Source organism: Anomaloglossus baeobatrachus, chromosome 8 (genome assembly GCF_048569485.1).
Source record: "Anomaloglossus baeobatrachus isolate aAnoBae1 chromosome 8, aAnoBae1.hap1, whole genome shotgun sequence".
Lineage (NCBI taxonomy): Eukaryota > Metazoa > Chordata > Amphibia > Anura > Aromobatidae > Anomaloglossus > Anomaloglossus baeobatrachus.
Genome location: NC_134360.1, coordinates 21,411,045 through 21,433,124, shown reverse-complemented (window position 1 = coordinate 21,433,124; position 22,080 = coordinate 21,411,045). Strand labels below are relative to the sequence as shown.

At 45.4% G+C, this 22,080-nt stretch overlaps 1 protein-coding gene across 1 annotated transcript in view; it reads right to left on the bottom strand.

Annotated features, from left to right (window-relative positions):
* Positions 1-22,080, bottom strand: part of PTPRG (protein tyrosine phosphatase receptor type G) — a 687,996-nt gene that overhangs the window by 273,002 nt on the left and 392,914 nt on the right. Inside the window, exon 5 of the mRNA XM_075321067.1 lies at positions 19,582-19,677. Coding sequence (XP_075177182.1) covers positions 19,582-19,677 — 96 coding nt within the window. The remainder of the gene's footprint in view (positions 1-19,581; positions 19,678-22,080) is intronic.

Below are 22,080 nucleotides of genomic sequence, written 5' to 3'. Positions count from 1 at the left end.
ACACTAACAGAAGAACAGCAGACAAGGGGAGCTGACAACTAGCTGGCTAGGAGGCAAAACCACTAACTAGCTAAACACAGATCAGGCACCTCCCCTAGTTGGAGAGTGCCTTATGAACCCAGTACCTTTCAGCGATAGGCTGAGAGGCACTTCCTGGAAGTAGTGTACTGGCCCTTTAAGAAAAGGGCAGTGGCACTCGTGCGTTCCCCAGAAACACTTCCGGAGGACCTGTGCCGTATGCACAGGCCCCGGGATGAGGACACAGGGAGCGCACACGTGGAGTGAGGAGTCGCTGGGACGCATGTGCGAGCCGATCACGGCAGTGAGAAGCGCACGTCCCTGTAGGAGGGAGAGAGCGGGGAGCGCAGGGATGTCAGCACTACAATCTAATACTGGGAGCAACAAGTTGTGCCAAATACTTTAAATTTTCGATACATCGCCAAAAGTAAAAGTGCACGCGCAATAGTAAATCTGTCCAGGTCTCGTGTAAGCATTGAGTGTAGAGAATATGTTAATGCATGACTATGGAAAGTCTGACTGACGGCCTTACCTCCTTTAACCTCTTAACATAAAATAAAACACAAGACTACGTGACATTGGATGTAAAGGCCACAGCAGCCCCGTTTATTATCACCAAAATAATAACACTTTAACCATAAACATAGAAATAATTAAATAAAACATAACCACCAGCAAAGGAGGGGGGGTAATTGAAGAGCACCATTGTACATGATTGCAACATCAGCTCCACCATGTGCCCTCAGCCGCACCACACCGACTCGAGGACACCCAGCCGAGTGTTGCCCAACCACTGCCCTGCTGGGACCGAGCCCAGCAGGGACCCACATTAACATGCCCCGCTGTGACCCAGCGCAGCAGGGACCCACCTTAACCAACACACCATTGCACCACCAGGGGTAACCCGCTCCTACACTGGGTTCCCCCCCGCTCTTTGTGCAATCCACCGACTTCAAATACCCCCCTCCTTTCCGCCAACTGCTGCGACGAGTGCACTCCTCTTTTCTTCCACCGTAATCCTGACATCTCGAAAATAGGGCGGGTGGGTGGGCGATTGCAGAAGTATTCCAGGTGCCGAATGACCAACCCCCAACACTCTGCCCTATATATACTAACCCACACTGACCTACCCCTAACCAATTAAATGTCCCTATAACTCCTGTAGCCCCACCTCCTGGTTTCCCGCCCAAAATAGCTCACCTTAACCCTTTGCTATACCCTCTGGCCTAGCATCCCTCCTAGTCATGTTGCCCTTCCTTGAGCCCCTTTGGGGCAGCAGTCCGGGCTGTCTTTAGAACAACTCATGCTCCTTAGTCTCTAATGTAACATGGAACACGACCGTTGAGGCTTTGAACTGTCCATTATGCCCATGCTCCAGCCAAATAAAAGCGGAGCAATGAGAAATAACTGAGCGATGCACTTGGGTTTCTTGATCATTCTATTAGTCAAAGGCAGTGAACACGTGCAACCACATTACGGCACAATCGTCACCGCAAAATGATGATCTCGTTTTAGTGGCCGGAGACGGTCCCTATGCTGTGCATAGGTCATAAATGGCCCCTTTATTCTTCTCATGTTTTACCGAGGAGAAATTGAAAATAATAACGTGTCTGGTTTTACATTTTGCTTCTTCGTGGCTTTAACGCTCATCCCCTGATGCTTTATTTTAATAGAACTTCTTATGTTTTCTAATTAGTTCTTTTGGTGAATTCGAGCTTCACAACCTTCCTTAGAATAAAAACCAATTGAACTTAACCAAGGTTCATTTTAAGTCCATCTGGAGGTTGTTAAGACGAGACTGCGGTTTAGAGCGTTGTTCGGCGCACTTTGCATACTCCCCGTAGAGGCCGCTCATTTGAACTGTTCCTCTCTTCTCGCAGATGCAGAAAGCGGTGTTGAGACTAATTGGAACACACCAACGTTCAGCTGGGGGTTATTGCAATACAAGCCATCATCGGCTTTGAACTTCCTGCGCGCTTATTAAATTTGCATGTAGCATAATGTAATTGATTTGGTAAGTGTCTAAAAAGCGACAGATACGGAATACATGGAGAGGAGAATTGCAAGACTTGCGTAGCCATATGATTGATCACTTGATAGAAAGACCAAGGACTTTTTTTTTTTTTTTTTTTGCATCTTCAAGGAATTTTGTCAAACCTCCTTACTTAAAGGGGTTGTCAAGAATTTGCAGAAATTAGGCTAACAAGTAAAATATGTATATGTTACACAGAGACCAGGAAGGCAGCACACCGTAAGGATGACTCAGTGGTGACTTCAAAAAGGAGACTTCGAGTGTTGGGTAAACATCAAAGAAGAAAGACAAAGACATTACATGACCGTTGGCACGTTTCACAGTTACACTAGACTGATCAAGTATGTGCAAACACCATTATTTCAAGTAAACTGAATCTGCAAAAACCCAACACCGATCCTTCCATCAGAGGAACGTTAGGAGTCGGTCTACTAGGGTCTCCATTATGCAATAAACCTGAAAACCTAAAGAGGTTGGCCACTACATTTAAATTGATGACCTATCCTTAGGATAGGTCATCGAAGTCCGATCAGGTGGGGTCCGAAACCCCACCGATCAGGTGTTCTTGGTCCCCGTGGCTGAAAATACTCAGTTTCGGAGCTGCCCAGTCAACAGATAGCAGCCGCGGCTGGGTGCTGCACGTCCTCCTCCCATTCAAATCAATGTGCAGTACCCGGCCGCTATCAGAAGACTGAGCAACTCCAGAACTGAGCATTTCCGGCCACCTGCTGCCATCATCACTGAAGAGTTGATCGGCAGTGGTGCCGAGAGTCCAACCCTAGCCGTTCAGACATTGATGACCCATCCAAAGGATAGGCCATCAATGTTAAAGTAGTTGCAAACCTCTAAGCTATCATAGACTTACTTTTGTCATTAGTTCATTAGACATGGTGGAGTTGCATGACAATGCACTACACAATCAGTTAACTCTTAACACTAGAAGTCCCAGAGAGGGGTCATTTAACATTTCTACCTTTGGAGCCCAGAGACGGGTCGAATGACCTGAAGGATTTTAGCTAACATCCTATAATCACCGTCTTTTGTTCTGTAATTAAGGCCATTACTGTCGCACCCCAGGAGGTTGTTTTCCATTGAGTTTAGCAATTTAGTTTCTAGTTTGTTCTATTCAGTTTATTGTATTTGATAACATAATTGACTAAAAGGGTCATTTGACCCTCTTTCAAGACTTCAGGGAGGAGCTCGAAATTTCTGGGACTTCTAGTGTTAATAAGCTATTCTCTCTCTGTACCGTATGCAAGGCGGGAAGTAACGGCCCGATTCAGTTGGATGCTGCTTCGGAACAAATGTCTGTTTCTCAGTCCCTGGCTCTCAATGTCCAATCTTCATTGCCTGACTTTGTAGATTGATCCTCTTTTGGTGACTAATCAGTCTTTGGGTTCCTCTGGGTGACAATATTCAGTCTTTGGGTTCCTCTGGCGACGATATTCAGTCTTTGGGTTCCTCTGGCGACGATATTCAGTCTTTGGGTTCCTCTGGCGACAATATTCAGTCTTTGGGTTCCTCTGGCGACGATATTCAGTCTTTGGGTTCCTCTGGCGACGATATTCAGTCTTTGGGTTCCTCTGGCGACAATATTCAGTCTTTGGGTTCCTCTGGCGACGATATTCAGTCTTTGGGTTCCTCTGGCGACGATATTCAGTCTTTGGGTTCCTCTGGCGACGATATTCAGTCTTTGGGTTCCTCTGGCGACTGTATTGCGTTCTTCGGGTTCATCTGAAAGTGGTAGCTAAGCTTTGGGTTCCTCTGGGCTCCGTGCACTTTCAGATCATTTCCTTACTGATGACTTGAGCCTGTACTGCTGCATACACATCTGTTCCCCTGATGTGCTTGGCGCCAACACTCTCTTCGCACTGACATCCTAGAATTTTACCTGACTCTGTGTCTCTTTATAACTTCCCTCAAGGAAACACACTCCTGACACATTGTTTTCTGGTGACCCTGGTCCTTCGGCAGATGACAATGTTGGTGCACAAATGTTGTGGTGCACTCAATCTCAGTATCTTCTGGCCACCCTCTTACTCAAACACAAACTATCTAGAATTTGCAAAGACACTGCCAAATTTTAAAAACATGAAATGTGCCCACAGATGGGCATTTCCAAGTGGGATTCGGCTTGATCGGTATATATCAGGGGTAGGAATAAAGCAGTTCTAAATTGCCAACACCAATGTTTGTAACAATGACCATGCTGTACATTCATTTGATCATTGCAGCCAATCTCAAAGAAAAACGTCCCGTGGTTGGTCCCCTCTAATAAAACAATGTGGTTGCACACCCTAGCCAAAAATACAGGTCAAATATTTGGAAGGGTACTGGTTTCTCTGGAGTGGACCACTATGACAGAGGCCACACACCAACAATCTCAAATCTCTACTACACTGTGTGCAGAATTATTAGGCAAATGAGTATTTTGGTCACATGATACTTTTTCTACATGTCGTCCTACTCCAAGCTGTATAGGCTGAGAGCCAACTACCAATTAAGTAAATCAGGTGATGTGCATCTCTGTAATGAGGAGGGGTGCGGTGTAATGACATCAACACCCTATATAAGGTGTGCTTATTTATTAGGCAACTTCCTTTCCTTTGGCAAAATGGGTCAGAAGAGAGATTTCACGGGCTCTGAAAAGTCCAAAATTGTGAGATGTCTTGCAGAGGGATGCAGCAGTCTTGAAATTGCCAAACTTTTGAAGCGTGATCACCGAACAATCAAGCGTTTCATGGCAAATAACCAACAGGGTCGCAAGAAGCGTGTTGGGAAAAAAGGCGCAAAATAACTGCCCATGAATTGAGGAAAATCAAGCGTGAAGCTGCCAAGATGCCATTTGCCACCAGTTTGGCCATATTTTAGAGCTGCAACGTTACAGGACTATCAAAAAGCACAAGGTGTGCCATACTCAGGGACATGGCCAAGGTAAGGAAGGCTGAAAAACACCACCTCTGAACAAGAAACATAAGATAAAATGTCAAGACCGGGCCAAGAAATATATATTAAGACTGATTTTTCCAAGGTTTTATGGACTGATGAAATGAGAGTGACTCTTGATGGTCCAGATGGATGGGCCAGAGGCTGGATCAGTAAAGGGCAGAGAGCTCCACTCCGACTGAGATGCCAGCAGGGTGGAGGTGGGGTACTCGTATGGGCTGGTGTCAAAGATAAACTTGTGGGACCTTTTCGGGTTGAGGATGGAGTGAAGCTCAACTCCCAGACCTACTGCCAGTTTCTGGAAGACAACTTCTTCAAACATTGGTACAGGTAGAAGCCGGTAACATTCAAGAAAAACATGAATTTCATGCAGGACAATGCTCCATCACATGCATCCAACTACTTCACAGCGTGGCTGGCCATTAAAAAAAAAAAAAAAAAAAAGGACATGGCCCCCTTGTTCATCTGATCTGAACCCCATAGAGAACCTGTGGTCCCTCATAAAATGTAAGATCTACAGGGAGGGAAAACAATCCCCCTCTCAGAACAGTGTCTGGAGGCTGTGGTGGCTGCTGCACGCAATGTGGATCGTAAACAGATCAAGCAATGACAGAATCTATGGATGGAGGCTGTTGAGTGTCATCAGAAAGAAAGGGGGCTATATTCGTCACTAATTTTTTGTGGTTTTGTTTTTGCATGTCAGAAATGTTTATTCCTAAATTTTGTGCAGTTATATTGGTTTACCTGGTGAAAATAGACAAGTGAGATGAGAATATATTTGGTTTTTATTACGTTGCCTAATAATTCTGCACAGTAATAGTCACCTGCACAAATATCCTCCTAAGATACCAAATCTAAAAGAAAAAAAAGAACTCCAACTTCCAAAAATATTAAGCTTTGATATTTCTTTTGGGTTGATTGAGAACATAGTTGTTGATCAATAATAAAAAAAATCCTCCAAAATACAACTTGCCTAATAATTCTGCACACTGTGAGCGAATATATTGGTTCCTTTTCATCTCCAATTTCCAATCCAATCGACAAGGTAAAAAAAAACCTGAAACGAGGCTTTGCCAACCCTTCATCAGGCCTAAGAAAGTCGACAAGTCAATCCAATAGTACTGTGTACATGGGTTCTCAGTCTGGGTTGCTTTCCACACAGGACACGTGCCATCAAAGGGTCTACTAATTGGAAATACCACCCTGGACTAAGAATCCCTCTATATCAACTTGCTGATTTTCTGTGACCTGGTTAAAAACCAGAAATGTTGTTTTGCCAATAGTTATCTTAAAACTACAATGATATACAGGGGTTAGACAAAATAATGGAAACATCAACAAAAGTTAGTGTAATGTGGTGTAGGCCCACCTTTTGCGGTGGTTACAGCCTCAATTCTCTGAGGTATGGATTCATATAAGGTGTGAATTGTTTCCAAAGGAATTTTATCCCATTCTGCAGGTAAAACACCCTCCAGTTCTTTGAGCGACGATGGTGGCAGAAATCAACGTCTAACTGGAATCTCTAAAATCGACCATAAATGCTCAATGTTGAGGTCTGGGGATTGTGGGGGCAGACGCTCAACTTCATTAGAATGTTCCTCGTGCCATGCTGTAACGATTCTAGCTGTATGAATTGGTGCATTATCATCCTGAAAGATGGCGTTCCCCTCCGGACCAGTGCATGAACCATGGGATGCACTTGGTCGCCCCAAAATGCCTCAATAATCTCGGCTGTTAATTCTTCCATGAAGGGATATCATTGGCCCGGCGGATCTCCACGAAATAGCACCCCAGATCATCACAGACCCTCCGCCATGTTTTACGGTTGGGAGAAGGCAGTCAGGATGGAAGGCTTCTTTCGGCTGTCTCCAAATGTACACTCGGCCGGCGGTCGGAAAGAGGGTAAACGATAATTCGTCTGAGAATATCCCATGTTTCCACTGCTCGAGGGACCATTTCTGGAGGTTTTTCCAACACTCTAAACGCTTGGACACATTTGTCATTGAGAGCAGCGGTTCTCTAATTGCAGCTCTTCCGCGGAATCCAGATTTGTGCAGCTCCCGACGAACAGTTTTCGTGGAAACTGGGTTCTGTAGGTGTTCATTGAGCTCAGCAGTGATTTTCAGAACCGTGGTCTTACGATGCTCTCTCATAATTCGCTTTAGAGTCCGACGGTCTCTCTCAGTCAACTTCGACTTTCGGCCGGACCTGTGCTTTGCTGCGGACGTTTTTCCTTCTCTTTCAAACGCGGTCATTACTTTGGAGACAGTACCTCTTGAGACGCCAAGCATTCAGGCACTTTGTTACACTAGCGCCTGCCATACGAGCACCAACAATTTGGCCTCTTTGAAAATCTGAGAGGTCTGCCATTGGTATCAGGTTCTCATCAATTTTCTTACAATTTTGCACTTAATTTACATACATATATCACATAACACAAATAATCAACTACAAAACATTAACATATGTCACGGTTTGCATGTTTATAACATGTTCGAAGATTATGATGCCAAAACGTTAGGTGTTTCTATTATTTTGTCCAACCCCTGTAGAAGTTAGATATGAAAAGGAACCAATAAAAATCACTTAAGCAGATTTGTGCCTATTAATGAAACTTTACAAAAGCCTTGGTTGGTCAGTCATGCCAAAATTTGCTGGTTTTGGCCAACTTTCATCTAAAATGTATGGGGGCTTTACAACTACCCATAACAGACTGGTAAGGTCAATAGGATATTTGGTGATCTAATGTAGGTGTGCGGTTGTCAAACATCTTGACTTGCAAAGTCATCCGATACCATACTTGTTGGGACTATCCCAAATTGGGAATCTTGGAAGTCACTCCAGGACAAAAAATGTTGGGGTTTTGGTCAATCCCACCTACAAGTGGTAGTTCTTGGGCCCTTCAGGGGGTCAGGACAGGAGTTAAACATCAATTTTCTTTCAAGAAAAAGACGAATGTTGGCATGTACACCATGTATGACTGAGGAGTCAATGAGTTTATGAGCTCCTCAAGGAAGAGGGTGTAGTTGGTGCTTCTCGAAGTGGTCATTTTGGTTGACAGACTCCATTAGTAAGAAGCCACCATAACTATGTCCATGATCAGACTTTGCATACATATTAATTTGGAAGGAAACTCGTCAAGAATTCTGAAAAAAGAAGAAGAAAAAATTCCAGGAAAAATAAATCAAAAATTTAACTGGTTTTCATTCTTGACGGCACATATATCAAGTGGTGGTCATGGAACCGGTACTTGAATGTCCTTTTGCCAAATCCTTTAATCTATGTAACGGGGCACACAATAATGGAGAGTAAATTAAAAAACTAGATCAAAATCCTTCTGAAAACATTGATTTAACGATCAGTTGTTGTTAATCAGCTAATTGAGTAAGCAGATTTTATGGATAAGTCAATAAACACGTTCCCCGTCCGCCCCACACAAGTCACTTAAAACCCGCGTAGAAAACTGATGATATAAAATTTCCCCCATACAGGGAATTGCAGAATCATTTTCTCCTTTCTTGGGATAATTGTAATCAGCAGGTTGCCTCGTCATCAATCTTTCTCATAAACCACAAAGGTTGCGAGGTAATCCGAGAGCTGTGATGGACTGCGGGAATTTTAATGTATCGCATATCTAAGCTTGCTTTGCAAATTTTCTTTCATATTAACTCCCAGGAAGCATCTGTTATTGCGTTTGAAACTATCAAATGTAGGTCTCCGGATGGAAATAATTTTCCTTTGTCATTAATGTCGCAATTTAATAACCAGGTATAAATCTCGGAGCCAAGAATTTCCCCAGTGGTATTACTAGTAATAATAATAATATCCGCTAAAGAGCCATAGTCACCGGTAGAGGCGTACTGCACAGCACTTCTACATTTGGCGATCTAGGCACCATTTCTGGTTCTTGCACTTGGGCAACATGTGACCGCTATGGCCAAAGAGTAGATTCAGAGGTCATGGGTCGAACTTACTGGTATCGCCGCTCAACGCTGTCCCATAATGCTTGCTATTATGGCACGTGATCGCTTAGGGCCCCAACTTACTGCCACAATCACAAGCTGGTCACTTGTAAACAAAAATACCAAAGCTGGATCCGCGGGGGAGTAATTAGGATTTTTTTTAAAGGGTAGTCATGCTACATAAAAAGGTAAAGTCCACTGTAACTTCTCCCATTAGCCACAAAGAGGCTTTTATTTTGGAGAAGCCGGCACTACAATCTGCCCCTCTATTATCCTCATAGGTTACTGACTGGAATGCTCGCCGCTGGTGTTAAGTTAGTGAGCAAGAGTGGACTCACTGGACCACAGAAGGGACCCAGGCTTACCCTTTAGCGAGAGGGACTTGACTAAGCATCTGCTGTGAGGCAGAAGCCAGGTACCACTCCCCGGGCAGTGACCGGGACTGTGGCAGATGAGCCCAAGGAATGGAGACGGACTCTAGTACGGACACAGGTGCAGTCAGGCACAGGCGGGATGGCTGAGGCAGATATGAAGCCAAATAGAGAGAGGCATGGTGGGCATGACAGGGTAGACCGGTATGGGAAGGTGGGCACAGTTACGGTGATGGACACAGGGATAACGGGACCTGACTACTAGCTAGCAGACTGGAAGACTGACTAAGGATGTTGCACAGGCACCTCCCCTAACGGGAGGGTGCCTTAAATACTTAGGAATCCCTCTCAACCTATCGCTCAGAGGCACTGAGAAATGGATCACCTGCCCTTTATGACAATGGCAGGTGTGGGGCGCAAGCAGGAACTAAGCACATTCTTGGGAGACCTGAGCTGTGCGTACAGGCCCCGGGAGGAGGAGGAAGCAGGAACCCATGTGGATGGCCCTGAGTGCAGGGGAGGATGGAGCCCGGATGAGGGGGTGAGATTCTGAGTCCATGCAGAGCGCCGGAGCTACACTGACACTTTCTTTAGAAGTCATTATTACAGCAAAAAGCAAATCTGTATAAAACACATTTATACCCATTAAAGAGAACCGTTCACCATGTTAAAATAAAAGGTATGGTCATAATGGCTCCATTTTACTGATTCAACAGACACATTCAGTTCAGAAATTTGCATCGTGATTGTTCTTTAATCTACATTTGACGTATGGGTTTCCTAAGCTTATGGTTCATTGAGGCGGGACTGTGGGTAGGGTCTTGGGCTCTGCTCCGGCCCCTCCGCTGCCTCTGGTGTCTGTACCTGCTTTCTGTTTTAAATTTTGCACCAGCAGAGTCTGATCTGCGGGTGATGCTTGCGCATATTGATCTCACGGCAGGCATTTGTAAAATTGTGCCATAGAGATGCATGCGCAGTAAAATCGTGCTGGTAGAGGAGCATGCGCAGATTGAAATCTCAGTTTCTCATTGAGCTAAGATCTAAAATTTGCAAATGCTCCACCACTGGCTCCACTTTCCTGAAGACCACCTGAAGGTTAATCTGTGCATGCTCCACCTGCATCTGGGATGGCACTGGCATAAAATATAAAGCAGAAAGACTATACAGATCACAGAGGCAGCGGAGGTGCCGGGGCAGAGCCGAAGACCCTACCCACTGTCCTTCTCCAATGGACGGAAACTATAGAAAATCTATATATCCAATGTGGATTAAAAGAACAACCAAGATGCGGATTCCTTCACTGAAAATATCTATTGAATCAGTAAAACCGCGCCATTATGGCCATACCTTTATTTTAACCTGCATTATACCTTTATGACATGTTCATTTTAAATCTTGACTTGAGCACCTTGTTTTAAGCTGCCAATTGGATCACAATGGGGTGCTAACCAGAGATGATCCCAATTAGGACTAAAGCCGGTCTCAACTCGTTAACAATTGTGATACATGGATGAGTGGTCTTCTATGCTAGGGAGGCCTCTGAGATGCACCGAGTGATTGTAAATCCTTTGAGTGGGGTAATGGACTCATCTCATCCTTGTCAAATTGCCTTGAATGTCCAGTTGGCGTTTTGAAAAGTTGGGCAAGTTGGCCTCTTGACAACACCGAATCCTTCCAAAGATTGAGATGTAGAAGAGCCACAAAGGGATGAGGTATGAAAAAATGTATTCATGGGGGAATTTTCAGCTATGTGCTTTGTGCTCCGCATGTCCTACGCTCCCCAAAAAGCTTGCCTGCAAATAGGCACTTTAACACCAGTAGATATGAGCAAAAAGATTCTGATGACTTTCAACTGGAATCCAGTTTGGTCCTGCAGTTAGGTTAGGTCAGTATTGCCTTCTGCTCTGGAAAACTTAGCTCGTCTTTCTGGGCACCTCAACTTTTTACTAAGGAGCAGAGGCATTCAGGATGTAAAGCAGAGAATTTCAAGTGTCAACATTGCACTGACCCAACTGCCATGGAGATCAAACTGGACACCAGTAGCACGAATCTTGCCCTGGCCCAATTGCCAAGAAGACCAAACTGAACACCAGTAGCACCAATCTTGCGATGGGCCAATTTCCACGAAGACCAAACTAGACACCAGTAGCTCGAATCTTGCCCTGGCCCAATTGCCACAAAGACCAAACTGGACGCCGGTAGCCTAAATCTTGCCCTGGCTTATTTGCCAAGACGACCAAACTATATCCTGATAGCTCGAATCTTTCCCTAGCCTAATTGCCACGAAGACCAAACTGGACACTGGTAGCTCGAATCTTACCCTGGCCCAAATGCCACAAAGACCAAACTGGAGGTCGGTAGCTCGAATCTTGCCCTGGCCTAATTGCCACGAAGACCAAACTGGACGACAATAGCTCGAATTTTGCTCTGGCCCAACTGCCAGGAAGACCAAATTGAACGCTGGTGGCGCCAATCTTGGCTTTGCCCAATTGCCACGAAGACCAAACTAGATGCTGGTAGCTCGAATCTTGCCCTGGCCCAATTGCCACATACACAAAACTGAACGCCGATAGCTTGAATCTTGCCCTGCCCCAATTGCCAAGAAGACCAAACTGGATGCCGGTAGCTCAAATCTTGCCCTGGCCCAATTGCCAAGAAGACCAAAACTGGACACCAATTGCACAAATCTTTTTACTCATCTCAAGCAGTAACATCTCCAGATTTTGAGAGAAACTAATCCTCAGTCACATTCTTGTTAGACTTCCAGTCTATTCCTTTTCAATTTTCTGAATAAAAATTAAATTTGGAAAGAAATTATCATGTTTTTTGTAATCACAGAAGCAATAAAAGCTAAATTTATTCCTTGTCATCAAACTTCGCCAACCTCCGAACACTTCAGCAACTCTCGTCTCATTGCATTACCATACAACACATTCACAAATTAGACCTCGATGTATCATCCAGCTGTTGTTAAGCAGAACGTGCTCGGTCGAATTTAGATCTTTCAAAATGTGCTGAATATTTCATTCCGAAAATGTTCCACAATGAATCTTTAACTTCACTAATATATTCTTTGTCCCCTTCTCTACCGCTTGCCCAGATGCATTAAATTCGAGCAGCGCGGAGAACATGCCGTCTTCGCAACGTCAGTCCCGATGTGGCGGCTTTACCAACGACTCTACACAGCAGACACCTCTTTTTATAGAAGACCTATCGGAAGCGCGGGAGGAAAAATGGCCACGTTTTGTCGCACCTGTTCTTGTCTCCCGAACTTGCCGAGCACAGTTACCAAAAGAAAAGATTAAGTCGCCTCGTATTTCTCTAATGAATTCCGCCAGACGCCAAGTTCCTCCGTTCTAAGGAATAATAATCACGCCACAAAACGAGGACTCAGCGACTTTAACTTTTCATAAAACATTTTGTGTCGCGAAGAAGCAAATAATATATTACGGAGAAGAATGAACCCACAACTTGGAAACATTGTACGGTTACAGGACTACAAAAAAAAACTCGACACTTTCTTCCAAAAACAGCGCCACACCGATAAATGGGCTGTGTCAGGTATTGCAGCTCAGTTCTATAAAACCAAATGTGTCTATACTGCCAAAACACAATTTGTGGACAGGTGTGGCACAGTTTAGGAAGAAAGCAACCATACTTTCTTTTTTTATTTCTAAAAAAATGTTTGGTTTTCTTTGCAAAAACAGCGCCACTCTTATCCATAGGCCGAGTCGGGTGTTGCAGAAATGCCACATTTTATTGAATAGGAGAAAAATTGAAAAAACAGATGTAGGTGGGAGAATTGGAGACGTAGGGGACATTTTTTTTTTAACCATACAACCTACTAAAAAGGAAAAAAAAGTAGATAAATTGAAAAGAAAAACAAATTATAACAGGGGCGAATACTGAGTAAGTGGGTTCTATATCCAGGCTTGAATGAAGAAGTAATGCACATGCTTCACCACCATTCTAGACTCTTTGGTGGTTCCTACGGCCAAGGACAAGCACCGCCAAGGACAAGCACCGCCAAAAACAAGCACCACCACCCCCTCCAAGCACCGCCAAGGACAAGCACCGCCAAGGACAAGCACCGCCAAGGACAAGCACCGCCAAGGACAAGCACCGCCACCCCCTCCATCACAGCTAAGGAAAAGCACCACCAAGGACAAGCACCGCCGCTGCCCCCTAGAAGCACCGCCGCATTCCCATAGAAGCACCGCCGCCGACCCCTCCAAGCCCCGCCACCCCCTAGAAGCCCCGCCGCCCACTAGAAGGCCCGCCGCCCACTAGAAGCCCCGCCGCCCACTAGAAGCCCCGCCGCCCACTAGAAGCCCCGCCACTCCCTCCAAGCGCCGAGTGGAGCAGTGGCCACACAAGCAATTCTAGGAATGTCATAACTAAGTGGCTGTCCCCTGCAGCTGAGCCCCCAGTGATTATACATTTATAACCTATCCCATTTCAAGTCTCTGCTATGCTTAACATAGACTGTGAAAATTAATATGTGGCAGATATAATTTGCACGGCATGTCAATCCCCGCATAGGACATAATGGAGGCATGTGGATAAATCATGTAAAAGTTCATCCAGTATGACCAAATCAGGCAAATCCACAGCTTTTGTATAATCTATTAACTAAACTTTTAAAACGTTAGAGTAATTAAACATTTTATTTAAAGTATTATTCAACTTTTGCACGCTTAAGGATTTTTGCAATAACAATAAAAACCTTTTTATTGCTGCTCTCCCCCCAACCACTATGCCTTAGTTCTGCTTTAATGTCCAGCTACTCCTCCTTTAGAAGCTGCTTTTATCTGCTGCTCTGCACTATATTCATACAATAGGATAAAGAGTTGCACACAATGTACTGTATATGGGAATAATGAAAAGCAAAACTGCTATGGGAGTACTAAACTGAAAAATACAATGAACTATCTGAAAAAGTGAAAAACAACATGAAAAATGGAATATACATAACTCTTATGAATAATAGGAATTTAGGAGATGTTATAGTTCTATATTTTTGAGTCTTGCACCATGTTCACACCATTGGTGTTCCAGACATACATTCTTTAGTTAGTCTGCACTATATTCAGTCTGTGTACAGGACTTTCTCTATTTCAGCCTCTTTATTCTACACTCCTGTATGCAGACATATGAATTTGATTAAACAATTGTTTCAATATATGATAGGAATCTTTGATGAGCAGCAGCTGAAAGCAGCTTATAAAAGGTGCCTGAACTTAACAGTTAAAACAGGATGCAGCATAGTTTTTGGGAGGGAATGAAGCAAATTGGGAAGGAAGCAAAATTAGATAATTATGAAAAGTAATGGAAGTTTGGTAAATAAAAAAAGGTTTAGTAACAACGCTATATTGGTTGCTACTCTGCATTTTCAGAATATAGGCGTATGAAAAATTGCATGCATTGTTTTATGCACAGAACAAAAATGATGAACCCACATTTACTGGTCTTTATCTTTGCATGAGGGAACACGCTACTTTGGCTTCACAAATGTCTACAAGAATGGCTGCATAGAGTAGCGAGGCTTGGCAACGTGACAGTGTAAATATAGTAATCGTGTGGCGGGAAAATAATGATTGCGGGAACGTCGTTGTGTAATGAAAAATGCCTGTTGCAGATGAAAGACCAACCCGGCCGCAGAATATAGACTCTACCCGACGACTTGTCCAAAGAGAACCATTGTTACCACGCAGCGAGTATCCGGCAAAATTTGGAGAGAAGCCCAGGAGCTACAAGCACTTAGCGCTCCAAACTGTGATCCCCTCCATTATGTTACTGGCCCAAGAAAAGACTTGCATAAGAGCGGTGAATTACAAGGGTGGGCTTACAAGACCCCTCAATTATAGCTGATCTTTTTATGATTGAATGGAATGAGTGTTTAAGTTGTTTGCAAGCGAAGAAAAGAAATCTCCAACGCGGCGCTGCAAAAGAACTTCCAAGAAAATATGACCACATGTCAAGCGCGAAGGAGCCGGAGTCGCACTTAACATTTTCCTTACGTCTATGGTTATTTCACAGCCTTTGAATAGAAATCAGCTTCGATTGTGACATAAGGGGACAAAAAGAAATTCAAAAAGGATCAATCATTCAGCAGCAAGTACGTGTCGGTCAACAGGCGTAGAACGCTAATGGTCTTCTGCCAAACCGCAAAATGATGCAAAACTCTGAGGATTGAGGTCTAAAAACATGTTGTAACATCTACATTATTTCTTAATTTTTTTGTTATTCTCCCATATGTAGAGATATAGCTAAAAACAAAAATAGGACTGCCTGCTGCCACCACTTGGTGGAGCTGTTTAGTTGGTTTCTGCATATTGCTTAGTGAGCGCCTTCTAATGGTTACTGCAATAAGTATGTAATGAATTCAAAGCTCTGGATCAGAACACTGAGCTCAAAATGTCAAGGATTGGATATGCAGCAGAAATTTCCTGCAGAAAATGTGATAAAATCAAAAGGCAAATCTTTATTATATTGGAGACTATGGCTGCAGGAGATACCAAAAGTCTAAAATCTGTATGGTCACTATACCAAACATATACCACTCCTGTGTTAAGTTTCCTGGATCTACTGGGTGATCTCTGTTCCTTGGGTTCAAGTATTGATGTGTCCATACTAGTGATGAGCGGGCACTACCATGGTCAGGACTCGTAACTAGTGATGAGCGGGCACTACCATGCTCGGGTGCTCAGTACTGGTAACTAGTGATGAGCGGGCACTACCATGGCCAGGACTCGTAACTAGTCATGAGTGGGCACTACCATGCTCGGGTGCTTAGTACTCGTAACTAGTGATGAGCAGGAACTACCATGCTCAGGTGCTCAGTACTGGTAACTAGTGATGAGCGGGCACTACCATGCTTGGGTGCTCAGTACTGGTAACTAGTGATGAGCGGGCACTACCATGCTCGGGTGCTCAGTACTCGTAACTAGTGATGAGCGGGCACTACCATGCTCGGGTGCTCAGTACTGGTAACTAGTGATGAGCGGGCACTACCATGCTCAGGTGCTCAGTACTGGTAACTAGTGATGAGCGGGCACTACCATGCTTGGGTGCTCAGTACTGGTAACTAGTGATGAGCGGGCACTACCATGCTCGGGTGCTCAGTACTCGTAACTAGTGATGAGCGGGCACTACCATGGTCAGGACTCGTAACTAGTCATGAGTGGGCACTACTATGCTCGGGTGCTCAGTACTCGTAACTAGTGATGAGTGGGCACTTCCATGCTCGGGTGCTCAGTGCTCGTAACTAGTGATGAGAGGGCACTACCATGCTCAGGTGCTCAGTACTCGTAACTAGTGATGAGCGGGCACTACCATGCTCGGGTGCTCAGTACTGGTAACTAGTGATGAGCGGGCACTACCATGGTCAGGACTCGTAACTAGTCATGAGTGGGCACTACTATGCTCGGGTGCTCAGTACTCGTAACTAGTGATGAGTGGGCACTTCCATGCTCGGGTGCTCAGTGCTCGTAACTAGTGATGAGAGGGCACTACCATGCTCAGGTGCTCAGTACTCGTAACTAGTGATGAGCGGGCACTACCATGCTCGGGTGCTCTGTACTCGTAACTAGTGATGAGCGGGCACTACCATGCTCGGGTGCTCTGTACTCATAACTAGTGATGAGCGGGCACTACCATGCTCGGGTGCTCTGTACTCATAACTAGTGATGAGCGGGCACTACCATGCTCGGGTGCTCTGTACTCATAACTAGTGATGAGCGGGCACTACCATGCTCGGGTGCTCTGTACTCGTAACTAGTGATGAGCGGGCACTACCATGCTCGGGTGCTCTGTACTCATAACTAGTGATGAGCGGGCACTACCATGCTCAGGTGCTCAGTACTGGTAAATAGTGATGAGCGGGCACTACCATGCTCGGGTGCTCAGTACTGGTAACTAGTGATGAGCGGGCACTACCATGCTCGGGTGCTCAGTACTGGTAACTAGTGATGAGCGGGCACTACCATGCTCGGGTGCTCAGTACTCATACTCAGCAGTTGGATAATCGGATGGGGAAGACTCATTACCAGAGTATAATGGAAGTCAATGGGGGACTCAAATATTTTTCTGGGAAATCTTACAGAAAAATGCTTAAGTCCACCACTAACTTCCACTATACTTGGTTACACAAGTAGCGCCCATCCAAGCTTTCGACTCCTGGTTACAAGTTACGAACACCCAAGCACGGCAGTGCCCGCTCATCACTAGTTACCAGTACAGAGCACCCGAGCATGGTAGTGCCCGCTCATCACTAGTTACCAGTACTGAGCACCTGAGCATGGTAGTGCTCGCTCATCACTAGTTACCAGTACTGAGCACCTGAGCATGGTAGTGCCCGCTCATCACTAGTTACCAGTACTGAGCACCCGAGCATGGTAGTGCCCGCTCATCACTAGTTACCAGTACTGAGCACCCGAGCATGGTAGTGCCCGCTCATCACTAGTTACGAGTACTGAGCACCCGAGCATGGTAGTGCCCGCTCATCACTAGTTACCAGTACTGAGCACCCGAGCATGGTAGTGCCCGCTCATCACTAGTTACCAGTACAGAGCACCTGAGCATGGTAGTGCCCGCTCATCACTAGTTACGAGTACTGAGCACCCGAGCATGGTAGTGCCCGCTCATCACTAGTTACCAGTACTGAGCACCTGAGCATGGTAGTGCTCGCTCATCACTAGTTACCAGTACTGAGCACCTGAGCATGGTAGTGCCCGCTCATCACTAGTTACCAGTACTGAGCACCCGAGCATGGTAGTGCCCGCTCATCACTAGTTACCAGTACTGAGCACCCGAGCATGGTAGTGCCCGCTCATCACTAGTTACGAGTACTGAGCACCCGAGCATGGTAGTGCCCGCTCATCACTAGTTACCAGTACTGAGCACCCGAGCATGGTAGTGCCCGCTCATCACTAGTTACCAGTACAGAGCACCCGAGCATGGTAGTGCCCGCTCATCACTAGTTACGAGTACTGAGCACCTGAGCATGGTAGTGCCCGCTCATCACTAGTTACCAGTACTGAGCACCTGAGCATGGTAGTGCCCGCTCATTACTAGTTACCAGTACTGAGCACCCGAGCATGGTAGTGCCCGCTCATCACTAGTTACCAGTACTGAGCACCCGAGCATGGTAGTGCCCGCTCATCACTAGTTACCAGTACTGAGTACCCGAGCATGGTAGTGCCCGCTCATCACTAGTTACCAGTACTGAGCACCCGAGCATGGTAGTGCCCGCTCATCACTAGTTACCAGTACTGAGCACCCGAGCATGGTAGTGCCCGCTCATCACTAGTTACCAGTACTGAGCACCCGAGCATGGTAGTGCCCGCTCATCACTAGTTACGAGTACTGAGCACCCGAGCATGGTAGTGCCCACTCTTCACTTGTCAGAACACAACATCTGCTATGGTAGGTTTGGATAGTCTATAGGGGGCCTGGTCTGGGGTCTGATTAATTTCTGTATCTGCCCTTGGATCAATATACATCTAGAAAGTTCTGAAATTCATGCAGCAAACCGGTCTGGTGTTTTATATTCATATAGGAATATTTCAAATGAATATTTTCAGCCATGCCCTCTTACACTAATAAACACTGAAAAAGCAACTCCATAATATGTTGCTGAAGTAACAAACATAACAGTAACAGAACTAAGCAAAGGCCCCGCCCCCGAGAAAGAGCTCCACCACAGCTACATTTCTTTTTGTGTTTAATTAAAATCAAAAGCCACTATAAAACTTTACAGAATGATTTCCGTATAAGAGATATAATATATATATATATATATATATAATACCGTAAAAGGTTACAACTTTTTTAGCCTTCCACCACCACTAGGTGGAGCTCACAGTATATAAATTTATACAGCCATTTTTATTTATTTTTTTTTTAATTATTGCCCTTTTTTTTTTCTTTTTTTATAAAATCGATACATTTCTGGAACCGTAAAGATTTAGAAAAACAAAACTTTAGGAAGCAAGCGAAATACAATAAGTGCAAAAATTGTCCACTTTCGATCTATTGACAAGTCCTCTAACACAGAAGTGCAAAACGCTTTGCAATAAGCTCCTCAAAACAATCCGGTAAATGCCGGCCTCATTGTTAGAATACTATTTTTATTTATTTTAACAAGACTCCTCCAATAATAGACCAAGAAGATCGTGCGGGGATCAAACTGTGGCTGCGATGCCGAAACCAGACTCCAGAAGGCCCATATGAAAGGCCGGCATAGACTCACCTGAAAGAAGACAGACATGGCTGCAATCAACCTCTTATCCATAATCGCTGCCCCAAAACTGTCAAAGTCATCAGGATTGTAGGAATAAATCTGCATCTGTAAACAAAGAATACAGAAATGAAATGTAATACTAGATTCCGAAGCCTCGTTTTGCAGCTCGCAATGCAAAATGTCAATCATTATTTGCTCATATATCATTTAAAAGCTTAACTAGCGCTCAGGTTGAACAAACACGGCTGCATGAAGCGGTCACCAGCCGGTATGTACAAGAACAGGTGCAGCGGGGGTCCTGAGTGCATGGAGGGACTAAACTGATCATAAAAAAGGACCACACTTGGAAGAAAAGGTTCTAAGAGCAAAACAGGAATAGTTCAAGAAGTGAAGTGAGATGAGGGAGAAGATGTAGAGTGGTGCAGAACTGTGGCCAGGATGGGTAGAGTGATCGAGATGAGGGAGATGTAGAGCGGTGCAGAACTGTGGCCAGGATGGGTAGAGTGATCGAGATGAGGGAGGGAGGAGATGTAGAGTGGTGCAGAACTGTGGACAGGATGGATAGAGTGATAGAGATGAGGGAGGAGATGTAGGGTGGTGCAGAACTGTGGACAGGATGGGTAGAGTGATCGAGATGAGGGAGGAGATGTAGAGCGGTGCAGAACTGTGGACAGCATGGGTAGAGTGATCGAGATGAGGGAGGAGATGTAGAGCGGTGCAGAACTGTGGACAGGATGGGTAGAGTGATCGAGATGAGGGAGGAGATGTAGAGCGGTGCAGAACTGTGGACAGGATGGGTAGAGTGATCGAGATGAGGGAGGAGATGTAGAGCGGTGCAGAACTGTGGACAGGATGGGTAGAGTGATCGAGATGAGGAAGGAGATGTAGAGTGGTGCAGAACTGTGGCTAGGACGGGTAGAGTGATAGAGATGAGGAAGGAGATGTAGAGTGGTGCAGAACTGTGGCTAGGACGGGTAGAGTGATAGAGATGAGGGAGGAGATGTAGAGCGGTGCAGAACTATGGCCAGAGTGATCGAGATGAGGGAGGAGATGTAGAGCGGTGCAGAACTGTGGAGAGGACGGGTAGAGTGATAGAGATGAGGGAGGAGATGTAGGGTGGTGCAGAACTGTGGCCAGGATGGGTAAAGTGATCGAGATGAGGGAGGGAGGAGATGTAGAGTGGTGCAGAACTGTGGACAGGATGGGTAGAGTGATCGAGATGAGGGAGGAGATGTAGAGCGGTGCAGAACTGTGGACAGGATGGGTAGAGTGATAGAGATGAGGGAGGAGATGTAGAGTGGTGCAGAACTGTGGCTAGGACGGGTAGAGTGATCGAGATGAGGAAGGAGATGTAGAGTGGTGCAGAACTATGGCCAGGATGGGTAGAGTGATCGAGATGAGGAAGGAGATGTAGAGTGGTGCAGAACTGTGGCCAGGATGGGTAGAGTGATCGAGATGAGGGAGGAGATGTAGAGTGGTGCAGAACTGTGGACAGGATGGGTAGAGTGATAGAGATGAGGGAGGAGATGTAGAGCAATGCAGAACTGTGGACAGGATGGGTAGAGTGATAGAGATGAGGGAGGAGATGTAGGGTGGTGCGGAACGGTGCAGAGCTTTGCGATTTAGGGTAATAAGTTTATATTGGATTCTGTAGCAGATGGGTAACCAGTGCAATGACTGGCACAGAGTAGAGGCATCGGTGTAGTTGTTGCAGAGGAAAATGATCCTGGCTGTTGCAGTCAGGATGGATTAGAGAGGGGAGAGTTTAGTAAGAGACCAAGTAGTAGAGCGTTGCAATAGTCCAGACGAGAATGAATATGAGCAACTATAAGAGTTTTTGCAGAGTCAATTTGCAGAGTTAACAGTAAGAAACTCCTTACGGAGTTGAACTAAAAACATTTGCATTGCCCAGGTCCGGTGTGCAGTTTGGTCCTTTGTGGCAGACAGACCAGGGCAGTCTTCCCTTCTGCAACTAGCATCACGGACATAGTTTGCAATGACAATGTGCAAGATTGCCCTGTTCCGGCTGCCCAGGTGGGTTGGACTTGATGCCATAATCTTTTTGCTCAACACCTGTGCTTAGATCATTATCTAAGACAACCCTCTCGTCATAGGAGGTTCTTGCACTTGATAGGTCCTGTAAAATCATGACGTCATTGCATCTATTAAGTGTGAAGGTGTGCAAGAAGCCGGGAGCAAAAATGAAGTCACTACTGCCACAGAGGACCAGATTTACCGCCGGTTTCGGGCAGGGCAACTTTTTGCCCTTAAGGTCAGTGCTCGTCTACATCTGCATTTGGTGTGGGTGGCTGAACGGTTACATATTTAGCTAAGCCAACCCCTTCCTTTCTCTTTAAAGGCTGTGATGGAAAAGGGGTCTACTGGATTAAAGAAATGACCGACCCTTGGACCCCATTATGTCCCAATATGCATTTGAGGAGTACTCTCCGAGTCGAAGAGCGTGCCGATGTTGAGCTTCCAAGACCGGTAACACACAATGACATTGTA